This window comes from Sphaeroforma arctica (assembly GCF_001186125.1).
Source record: "Sphaeroforma arctica JP610 unplaced genomic scaffold supercont1.1605, whole genome shotgun sequence".
Taxonomy (NCBI): domain Eukaryota; class Ichthyosporea; order Ichthyophonida; genus Sphaeroforma; species Sphaeroforma arctica.
In genome coordinates, this window is record NW_014038953.1 from 874 (window position 1) to 13015 (window position 12142).

At 38.3% G+C, this 12142-nt stretch overlaps 2 protein-coding genes across 2 annotated transcripts in view; both read right to left on the reverse strand.

Moving 5' to 3' along the window:
- The window catches only part of SARC_11274 (hypothetical protein), a gene marked incomplete at its 3' end in the record, with an annotated part of 7340 nt that extends 788 nt beyond the window's left edge, over window positions 1-6552 (reverse strand). Inside the window, exons 1-6 of the mRNA XM_014294641.1 lie at window positions 6237-6552; window positions 4955-5053; window positions 3487-3579; window positions 2898-3011; window positions 402-503; window positions 103-204 (exon numbers count right to left, since the gene is read on the reverse strand). Of these exons, the coding sequence (XP_014150116.1) occupies window positions 103-204; window positions 402-503; window positions 2898-3011; window positions 3487-3579; window positions 4955-5053; window positions 6237-6359 (633 nt within the window). The remainder of the gene's footprint in view (window positions 1-102; window positions 205-401; window positions 504-2897; window positions 3012-3486; window positions 3580-4954; window positions 5054-6236) is intronic.
- Window positions 6553-6972: 420 nt separating this feature from the next.
- On the reverse strand, window positions 6973-8711 carry SARC_11275 (hypothetical protein). The gene has a single exon (XM_014294642.1). The coding sequence runs from the start codon at window positions 8537-8539 to the stop codon at window positions 7106-7108; it is 1434 nt and encodes a 477-aa protein (XP_014150117.1). The 5' UTR covers window positions 8540-8711; the 3' UTR covers window positions 6973-7105.
- Between the last annotated feature and the right edge of the window lie 3431 nt (window positions 8712-12142).

Sequence of the window (12142 nt, forward strand, 5' to 3'; positions counted from 1 at the left end):
TCTATGTAGTATATTTATATAAATATATATATATATGTATATATATATTATTATATATATATATATATATATATTATTATATATTATTATATTATATCCTACCGTTGAAAGTTTGTTGACATCTGCGCCAGCTTTCAGCAAGAGAGTAAGAGCGTGCGTGTGATCAGCTTGGGCAGCAGCGTAGAGTGCCGTCAGACCTCCAGGCTAAAAATAGAACACCAAGGCTAGCTCATTAGACTCCCAGGCTAAGAATACAACACAATGTAAAATTCGAGACTAACAGACCCGACTAAACCCCTACGCTTCTTCCAACACACACTAATACAATACAGACACCCGTAACCTTCGGTTAACCCAGTAGGCTAAGGGTCTACCTGGTATTCCCAGTCACCCCCACATACCGTGGTAGCCGCGTCTATGTTGGCACCATGCCAAAGCAACATCTCAAGTGCATACACATGCCCATTCCTCGCGGCCACCTGCAGGGCTGTACCACTCTCTCCCTGTGCACACACAGACACAGATAATGGACAGGAGAGTCACAGGGGGACTACGTAGGATGTGGGAGAAGGGGATATCAGAGATATGGACATTTGGGTATAGGGTACGAGAGGATGGTATCATAGTACACATAGGTATCAGATATATCGACATGTAGTAGAAGACAAGAGTGTATAGACATTTAGACCTATGGTATATGATAAGGATATAGCGACATATATACATCTAACACAAGATAAGAGTACATGGACATATAGACTAATGGTGTAGGATAAGGGAATATATACGTATAACAATATAATATGAGACAAGGTTGTATAGACATAGACATATATTACAAGATAAGCTATATGGACATATAGACTAATGGTATAGGATAAGGGAATATGTACGTATAACCATATAATATGAGACAAGAGTGTGTAGACATATAGACATAATACAAGATAAGCTATATGGATATATAGACTAATGGTATAGGATCAGGGAATAAGCACGTATAACCATAAAATATGAGACAAGAGTGTGTAGACATATAGACATCTAATACAAGATAAGCTATATGGGCATATAGACTAATGGTATAGGATAAGGGAATATGTACGCATAACCATAGAATATGAGACAAGAGTGTGTAGACATATAGACATCTAATACACGATAAGCTATATGGACATATAGACTAAAGGTATAGGTTAAGGGAATATGTACGTATAACCATATAATATGAGACAAGAGTATATAGACATATATACATATGATACAAGACAAGCGTATATGGACATATAGAATAGACGTATGGTATAAGGCAAGAGTATATCGACATACAGAAAAGAGTATATAGACATACAGAAAAGAGTATATAAACATACAGATAAGAGTATATAGACATATAGACATATAATATAAGACAAGAGTATATATACATATAGACATATAATATAAGGCAAGAGTATTAGACATCCAGATAAGAGTATATAGACATATAGGCATATGCTTTAAGACAAGAGTATATAGACATACAGATAAGAGTATATAGACAAATAGACATACAATATAAGACAAGAGTATATATACATATAGACATAATATACGATAAGAGTACATAGACATTCAGATAAGAGTATATAGAAATATAGGCATATGGTTCAAGACAAGAGTATATAGGCATACAGATAAGAGTATATAGACCTGTAGACATATGATATAAGACAAGAGTATATATACATATAGACATATAATATATGACAAGAGTATTTAGACATACAGATAAGAGTATATAGACATATGGTATGAGATAATGGTGTCACATTAAACATAGATGTCAGATATATAGACATATTGTACATAGATGCCAGATATATAAACATATGAGATAATGGTGCCACATTGAACATAGATGGATATATAGACATATTGAACATAGATGTCAGATATATTGACATATAGACATATGATATAAGATAATGGTGCCATATTGAACATAGATGTCAGATATATAGACATATAGACATATGATATGAGATAATGATGCCACATTGAACATAGATGTCAGATATATAGACATATAGACATATGATATAAGATACGTTGAACATAGATGTCAGATATATAGACATATAGACATATGGTATAAGGCAAGGGTGGCCCATTAAACAGACATATCATAGATGTAGACATATAGACACATGGAGTGAGCCAATGGTTAAATATTTAACATGCATACTCGAGCCCATACATCTACAAGCGGGTTGTCTGAGACCAGGACACTAGATGGTCACACACACAACCCGTTTGCGCACACACATGGTAGGTGAGATGAGTATCCGTGGTCAACAAGTAACAGCTTGTAAAACGGTACCACAGCTATAAATGCATGCACAACATATTGTAATCCTACGCCTACCGGGATATGGATATGCGTTTAGAGATCTTCTACGATGAGGTCACCAGGACCCTAATGTAGTCCCACACGCACACACATATGGGATGTACGACAGGGGTCAGAGCTATACTATATACAGGTGTTATATAGGCTTATGCATGTATTGTATATACACTATAATTGCTTGGACATATATGATATATGTATCTACAGATGTTGTATACATTTATATATGTATTTCATATACTTATGCATGCACTATAAATGCTTGTACATGTATATATAAAATATGTTTCTACAGATGTTATATATACATGTATTTCATATATTCACGATATACTATATATGCTTGTATATATATAATATATGTTTGTATAGATGCTATATATGTTTGTTCATATATTCCATATATGTATTCATATATCATTAATGCGAACACATATACCATGCATTTTCATATATATACTATATATGCTTATACCTGTACTATATGACTATACATATAACATACCTTGTCCCCCAATGCACAGCCTCGCTCATCGACGTCCACCAGATTGACCAGTAGCTCTTCCATTACTGCTGTGTCGTTGCGCTCGGTTGCTAAGTGGAACGTGTGCACTTGACTCTGTGCGTGATATAAAAGGGTGTAGGTGTGTGTATGACTGTCTGTGTGTATACACGCATACATATACTTGTGTGCATGAATGCAGGGGTACTATGTACATTCGTGTGTATGTGTATGTATGCTCGTTCCTTGATCATACGCAAATATAGCCCAGCCAGTGGATTGTTACGAAAGGGAACGGAGAGGATGTGTAGATCGTCCTTGGCAAACGCACGGGAATGATTCATATACGTGTATAGCCGGTTTAAACGATCGACAACCTCATCAATGTGCGCGTACAAAGACGGCATACAATACTATACTACTCACACACCGCTCAGGCAGTCAGACAGTCAACGATACAATATATATATATATATATTAAACCCTACCACATATACCTATACACCACAGACCCTACCACATATACCTACACACCACTCACACTCCCCCATATACCTACACTTCCGTTGTACACACAGATTTGTATACTTACCGAGGCCATGGGGTCAAAATCGCCACAGATCAGAACCTGCATGACGTCGCTGTGATTTTTCTCGGCTGCCAGATACAGTGGTGTCTTCATTGCCTAATAAGGTAGATGTGAGTGCCATAAATATACCTACATTACTCACGACTCCATATAAAGGCAAGCTTGTGCCTGCACTCTGCAGTATTACATAATTTACTATATGTATGGGTGTGTTGCACATATACCGTTTTTATATGTACGGGTGAGTACCAAAGTACATATACGATATTTATATATATGAGTGTGTCACTGCAGATCAGTTTTTTTGCATGTGTGGGTACATATACGTCATCTACACGAACGAGTGTGTAATAGCACATACCTCATTTTTATTCCTACGAATCTGTTAGCACAGATGCCCTATCTGTATGCATAGATGCGTAAGTACAGACTCTACATACAGGTGTATGGAACTGACAGCACAGATACATTTAATGTATGTATGAATATACCAGTACATATGCGATACCTAGATGTATGTAGGTATCAGCATAGATACCTTACCACGGCACGTATATGTTATCTACATCTCTGCACGTATATATGTATGTATGTTATCTACATGTCTGCATGTATATATGTATGTAAGTTATCTACATGTCTGCATGTATATATATATGTATGTTATCTACATGTCTGCATGTATATATGTATGTATGCTATCGACATGTCTGCATGTATATATGTATGTATGTTATCTACATGTCTGCATGTATATATGTATGTAAGTTATCTACATGTATGCATGTATATATGAATGTATGTTATCTACATGTCTGCATGTATATATGTACGTATGTTATCTACATGTCTGCATGTATATTTGTATGTAAGCTATCTACATGTCTGCATGTATATATGTATGTATGCTATCTACATGTTTGCATGTATATAAGTATGTATGTTATCTGCATGTCTGCATGTATATATGTATGTTTGTTTTCTGTATATTATCTGCATGTCTACATGTATATTTGTATGTACGTTATCTACATGTCTGCATGTATATATGTACGTATGTTATCTGCATACCTGCATGTATATTGTATGTATGTTATCTTCATGTCTGTACCTGCCCATATACCTTGCGTATAAGTATGCATGTGTCGGCACACATATGTTGTCATGTATGCATGTATGTATGTATGTAAGTACGTATGTAAGTATCAGCACAGATACCTATGTATAGGTATGCATGTATCGGCTCAGATATGCCATCTACACGTATGTATATATGTATGTATGCACGTATGTATAAACACAGATACCTCTTCTAAATACGTCGAAGTGTCAATGCAGATACCGTATCTATATGTATAGTGTTGTCAGTACAGACACCCGCACACATACCTTACATATGTGGATGAGTGTATCGTTGCAGATACGCCATCTATATGTTTGTAAGTATGTTTGTATGTATCAACGCAGATACCTTATCAAGCGGATTAGCACTGGCCCCACTCTCAAGTAAAAGCCCGACGATGTCAGACATGTTCTTCTCCGCAGCTATATGAAGTGCCGTCCGGCCGTTCTACGATGGGCGTAGCGTGTTGTAACGACTTTTATAACAACATCCACGGGTATCATAAGATGAATCGGGTGTAGCGTAATGTAATGACTTTTATCACAACATCCACGGGGATGGTACGATGGATCGGGTGTAGCGTAATGTAACGACTTTTATAACAACATCCATGGGTATCGTACGACGAATGGGGTGTAGCGTAATGTAATGACTTTAATAACAACATCCACGGGTATCGTGCGACGAATCTATTAGACAATGTCACCGTAGTTTGCCCAGCCAGCGTGTGTGACATGGTACAACTAACAACTGGTGTTGTGTATGTACCGAACTGCTAGACCGTATCTACCTAAGTTTTGTCCGACAAATGTAGTTAAGGTAGTAATATAGCGTATACGTATCCTGTCCTGCCTATACAATTCCCATTACTCATCAGAGAACCACAGATGACTCGACACCACACTGGGGTGCGTTGCTAGCGCCATTGGCTCGCGTGAAGCCGGCTATTCCCGTGCATTTGAGTGACGGATACTTGTGCCGTAGGTACTACTAGTCACTGGTCGATTGCAATCTATCAGCGCAGTTGCTATGTGTGTGTGTGTGTGTGCATGTATGCTGTGGACAACATGGTGTTTGATATCAATAGAATCCCGCGTATTTTATTTCATCACCACAACTCGGTGCGAACTAAGACCTCTCGCCAGTGAAACTCGAGTATCAACTCAATGACCAACACAACGATCAGAAGCTGAGCCGCTAGCGTCAGAAAATTGTCATAAACAAGCCATTCTTAACATCAAATTGATATTTGTCGCACGCAGATGTACAAGATTGACGAGACATACTGGAATCCCACACACGGACGCGCAAACAAAACGGCACGCACACATAAAAACATATGCACAATCCCCACGAGTTTCTCTATCTCCAATTTTATACTCGTTATTCGTGCAGTAGCTACCAAGAGTATCTATTGCTGTTTTGTTCGCCTCACGGAAATGTACCTGTAATGTTACGTAGAACAACCCTTACGGTATACGATAAGTTAACGTTCATGGAACAGATGAAGTGAACTACCACTTGAGTATAAATAGCCGCTCTTTCGCACTGCCTGTCTTTTTTAAGCGCATCCTGCTTATGTACGAAACTTACCTATTTAAAGTAAGGATTGGTCTTGCACAAAACCTACCTCGTCCTTGTCCTCTAAGTCCACCCCGCAGGCGCCAGCGGCATCACCCCAATCCTCCACCTCATTTAGAATATCTTGCACAGACTCGACAGAACCATTACGCACAGCTTCGAATAAGGCCATGTTGCTTTGTTGACTATTTAGATCCTGTCCTCAAGAGGTCTGGAATTGCCACTCAGTAGAACGCGTTTCTTACGTTCAGAACATCAGACGAGATGCTGCTCTTTGTTATATGCGCACCACTGTAGGGCAACAAACAGAAACAACCGTTTCGTGTGGAGATATCAACAACCCAACATAAAAAAGCACTTTTGGCAAAGTAATCACAAGAAACAGAACGAAGTAAATAAACCAATTCTCGACGAAGCAACTAAAACAACATGACGAAGTAACAAACAATGCAGAGCAAGAGCATTTAGCGGCCGCGTAGGATTGGAAAGTAGCCTCACTGGCTCATGACTGTGTTGCACTTGAACAAGCATTTTTTTTTTTAATATGAAACGAAACGAGGAACTGCAGTACATAGATACAAGATGTCACTATATGAATGATATAAATATGATAAATAGCCGCGATCCAAGAACAATTGCGAGAAAGTAATTATGATGCAATAAGATTTTTTTTTGCAGATATACTATTCGCCTTGTACATCGTCGCCCATGTCTGGTCGCTTTGGGGGCTTTGTATTCGCGTAGAAGAGCACTAGGCGCGACAACACATTCAAAGAGGCGTGATCTGTGGCGTTACAACAGACGAGAAATGTCGCGAAGTTTATTTTTTATCTTTTACTAATATCTGATTCGAAAGTCTATGTCTCGTGTCGTTTACTATATATGAAGCTACTTCTTGATAGTGTGTACACATACGTATCACGCATACATAGAGCAATCTGATGAGGTTAAATATCCAACCTTATGCTCCCGCAGCAACTTTTCAAACGATGGCGGCATAGCTCCTCTCAATTCATCGCCGACTGTAACTCGCACCATGTCACCGAACCCTGACTCGAGAAAGTCAGTCCAAACTCTGTTCACTGAAGTCCCATGGCCATCAGTGCCATCTGACCATGGCACGGCACATTGCAGATGTATAGTGTGCAAATCAGGACACTGTAAGAGTGTGTCGATCAGCGCTTGCTTGTCTACGAACTTCGTCATGTGCAATTTTTTAAGAGCGGATAGACGAGTGCATCTAAGTGAAGTCTTGTTCTGAACCAAGTTAGTCACATTTGGCAACCCGTAGCTATTCGGAAGCGAGCCGGCAATCTCAAGCTTCTGTAGCTGACATGACGCAAACCCCTCATCTATAGTAGAGAAACGGCCATTACATTCCAGAGTTGTCACCTCGGGAAAACTGTCGAGTAGAAAGCAGGGTGCGTTCCCAGTCCAGATGCGAAGAAGTTTTGCAGACCTGCTGAACATCGTGGAACTAACCTGGGTGACTTCTAATTCTTGCAAAGTTGTGCAACCGTGCAATGCATCTCTGGCTTGGACACAGAAAACAGCCAGTTGTTTCAACGTTGGACTACTTAGTTTTTCCTCTATCGACTGCCAGTGCAGTTTTAGATTCCTCATATTAGGACAGTTATCCAACAAATCTTGAACACAAGAAGTACGACCAGCCGATAATTTGAGAAGACTTTTTGATGCGATAGCAGGCAGTATTTTGTGGCCCCCTAGCAATTCTAGCTCCACCAAACATGACAAATCATAAGCAGGCAGCTCGAGAGCAACCAGCTTCTCAAGCCTTGGCCAATACTTTGGCAATTGCAAATCTTGCCCTGAATCCACCTCTGTGATATCAATGCGTTTCAAGTTTGGAACTGCCCGTGCAAGACTTGCAAGAGAGCTTTCCGTGATTTCGTGACCTGATATGAAATTCCAAGTCTCAAGCTGAGGATACGACCGCGCGATATCAATGGCCTCGGGGAAAGAAAGTCGCTTGAGAGCTTCATCCCATATTTTGTATGGTAGTTTGGTGTACAATGAGGGGTCGCATGCAGCGGTATAAAATGCCCTGCTCACGGATTTACATTCAACAAGCGTGTGGAATCGCAATTCGGCGCAGATTTTGAGCACAATCTCGTTCGGGAGTGCTTCTATTAACAACGCCTGATTTTTATGGTCTACGTCTCCGGTTGTATGACTCCTCCTCGGCGAACGTGCGCTTATTTTGTAATCGCGGTTATTTCTCAGCTTCAAAACATATTTGCGATCCTTGATACTTGAAATCCATCCCGGTAGCACTGGCGATTTTGTAGATTTATCCAATATTACACAACTTGATGGCAATTTTGATTCCATTTTGCTTGAAATAGGGCACTATGCATGATATGGGTACAGACTAGAGGGATATTGGTTGAAGTTGTGGCAATAAGCCTATCACTCCTAATATATGGCTTTGTCGTTATACAAGTTAAGAATCAGATTTCGCTTGTGACCCACGTAAAGTGTGATACGAAGTAGCGAAGACAGAAGCGCACATATATATTATATACTCATAGAAATGTATATATATATAGGGAGATGTTTGGTCTTAAAATATTCTTGATAAAAATTTTATAATTTTTGTTTTAATTTTAAATTTTTATTCATTTACCGACAAGAAGCGGCGGCGACGGCGGCATATACTTTTGACAAATTCAACAGCTTCATACTCTGATGATCTGATCCTCTCTTGTTTGAGTTGCTTCATTTAAAAAAAAGTCATTGTTTCATTTTATTTTATTTTTTAAAAACACAATTCTAGACCAAGAGACTGTGAGAGTGAGACACTGAGACCTGAAAAACATTCTAAATAAAAAGATCCTCGGAGCAAAAAAGTATTAAAGTGCATTTATATATATATATATATATATTTATAGAAATATATACATACATAGTCAAGTAAAAAACAAAAAATTAAGTACTGTTTTTGCATATTTCCTCTTTGCACTGAGCGTCTGAGACTCTTGAGTCTCTTTATTTTTTAAACATTGACAGAGTCAGAGACACATTTATGTGATTTGCCTTGAAGCCGTTGAAGGCTGCTGTTTTTAATGAAAAAAACACAATAGAAGCCAGTCAACCACTCAAACGGAAACCCCAGTCAAACCACTGGATTCTGAGATTCAGTGATTACTGATTTCACTGGTGCAGTTAATGGTTTCAACTTTTCATAGATTGCGAGTCTGCGTCTCCGCGAGTGTAAATATGTTGAATCAGACTATCACAACAGTGTTCTTACTTCTTAGGTCTCACGAGTCTCGACTCCTCGAGTCTTGGACTTGACTCTAGTGACAAGTCACAATACAACATGACCCGCTCTCTCTCTCTACTAGACTCTCTCTAGAGAGAGCGAGAGAAAGAAGAAAGAACAAAATAAGGCTGATCGGACTAACGTCCGCAGGACAATACAAATCACAATTTCAATTTTCACATCATTGTCTATTTACCACCAGCGTTACTGTTAGGCTGGTACTCTGTCGTACTATTAGTTACTGTTGAGTGACTGATGAGTGTTGACTGTTTTTTTTAACAAGAATAAAAATGTATCTATATTCATATTGTTTGATATTTCATACATAGCCTTCTTCTTTGAAATATAATTTATATATGAAAATTAGTCCTTCAATTTCTACTCTCTCTAGAGACTCTCTCGCCGAGAGAGAGAAAGTGTGTGTGCGAGAAGAGTAGACTCAGTAGAGACTCTCAGAGTGAGACTGTGTGTGTGCTAGACTCAGCTCTCTAGAGTAGAGAGAGACTCTATAAAGTTATGACTCTGAGAGCTGAGTTTGAGAGTTGAGACTTGTCTGATGAGACCTCTGAGTCTGAGACTTTGAGAGCTGAGAGAAAGTATCTGAAATTTTGAATTCTGATCAGAGTGACTGATGAGTTGAGTTCCAGGTTTCTATATTCCATTTGTTTACGACAGACATAATCACACATGATTCATTTCTGGCATTCTCGTTTTAGTAGAATCTAAATATACTCTATAAAGTCAATACACACTGACCAGGTAAACGACATGGTCGTTTTACTTCATATATTTGTATGTATATTTAAACCTCCAGTGAAAAAGTAATTGAGAAGGCTACGCTGTGAAAACGTCAAAACGACATGGCTAATTAAAAACATGTCGGTCGAAATTCGAAAACCTATGGTCGTTTTTTTAGCTCCCGGCTTTTACATATATTCCCTCAGTCCCTCTGACTATTTTATGGCGCACCACACCAACAATTTCAAATATCGGCTAGCTTCCGACCAACAGGTTACTAAATAGTCGTTTTTTTATAGTTACCGGCTTACTTGTATTCCCTCCGACTATTTTACCAACAATTTCAAATATCTGCTAGCTACAAGGCTATATGTGTAATGTTCTGTGTTATGTGTATGTGCCTTGTGCTGTTTACCGACCAGCAGGTTACTATAGAAACACAAGTACAACTATATTACTAAATACTTACGAGTTTGTCAACCACTTCAGCAAACGAAACTCCCTACTGGTCTAGAGTAGAGAGAGAGAGCTAGAGAGAGTATGTAGTGCTAGTCTAGTAGTAGAGAGTTGTCCGCCAGTGCAATCGTCATTTTTTACTTAAGAAAAGTATCCATATAACTATATAAACGGCCACGTCGTTTATCAAATTTTGCACATCATGATTTTTTCCAGTTTATTTTGTAGAGTAGCCCTCGAAGCGGACAAGAATTCCTATCAACCTCTAATATTGACACAGCCAACTGTCTTATGTTCGCCACCTTTTTATTTGTTTACTATTCTATTGCTATTTGGAATTTCACTCTTTGTAAACATATTTGTAACGGGATGTGTTAAAAAGAGTCGACATTTGTTTATTTTAAAAAAACAGGATCAATTTATATATTATTTGTATATTTTTTTAAATAGTATAAAAAAAGTGTTTTGGGTGGGCCTTGGGGCAAGTGAGGGACTGATGTTGGCCCCAGCGCTCAGCGGTTTAGTCCACTGGAGGGTGACACCGCGACAGTCGAGAACTCGAGAGTCGAGAGTCGAGACTTTTGTGAGCCGGTTGGGGAGTTAAATAGTATTAGGGATTCTCAGGGAACTAGAGTAGGGATTGAGGAATTCCGAATCTCAAATCTGATCATCTTTTCAGTTTTCTTTGTGAATATTTTAAAGGTGACCAACCCGGAGCCTAGGACCAGGTGAACGATGTCGACGTGATCGGAAAATTTGAGCAATAAACGGTGTTACATTTACATATACATACATATATAATTATTTTTTAAAAATTATGAAAGTACAGTACTGACACTCTGACAGTCTGACACTCCCATAAACGATATGGTCGTTTAGACGAATGGAGCAATGAGGCGCCTATATTTTTTTTGTATAACTTTGTAACGATAAATACTACTTTCTAGAAGATTCCAAAAAGAGCAATGAGCCCGTTACGAAACAAAAATAATATTTGACCAATAGACACACATTATTATATATTTATTATGTCAAATGTTTTTCTACTGACACCATTTTCAAGATTTTTCTATGTTTTAGCGAATCATAAAGGGCTGGGTTTTTTTTCAAAAGGCTGCGAGTTTGTGACTCTCCCCCGATTATGACTATACTCTATACTGCAGTATTAACGGCACACCTCTAAAGTATCTTTTTTTTTAAACCAATATTTTGCATTTGTAATTTAGAAGGCTATGTTTAGTGTACTTTAAAGTTTGGTGTACAATAAAGTAGACATTACGTTATATCACTAGTACCGAGATATCACTTCCCCATATTTATTTTTCACTTCCCATATTTATTTATTTTCACTTCCCCATATTTATTTTTCAACTTCCCCATATATATTTTTCACTTCCCCATATATATTTTTCACTTCCCCATATTTATTTTTCACTTCCCCATATTTATTTTTCACTTCCCCATATTTATTTTTC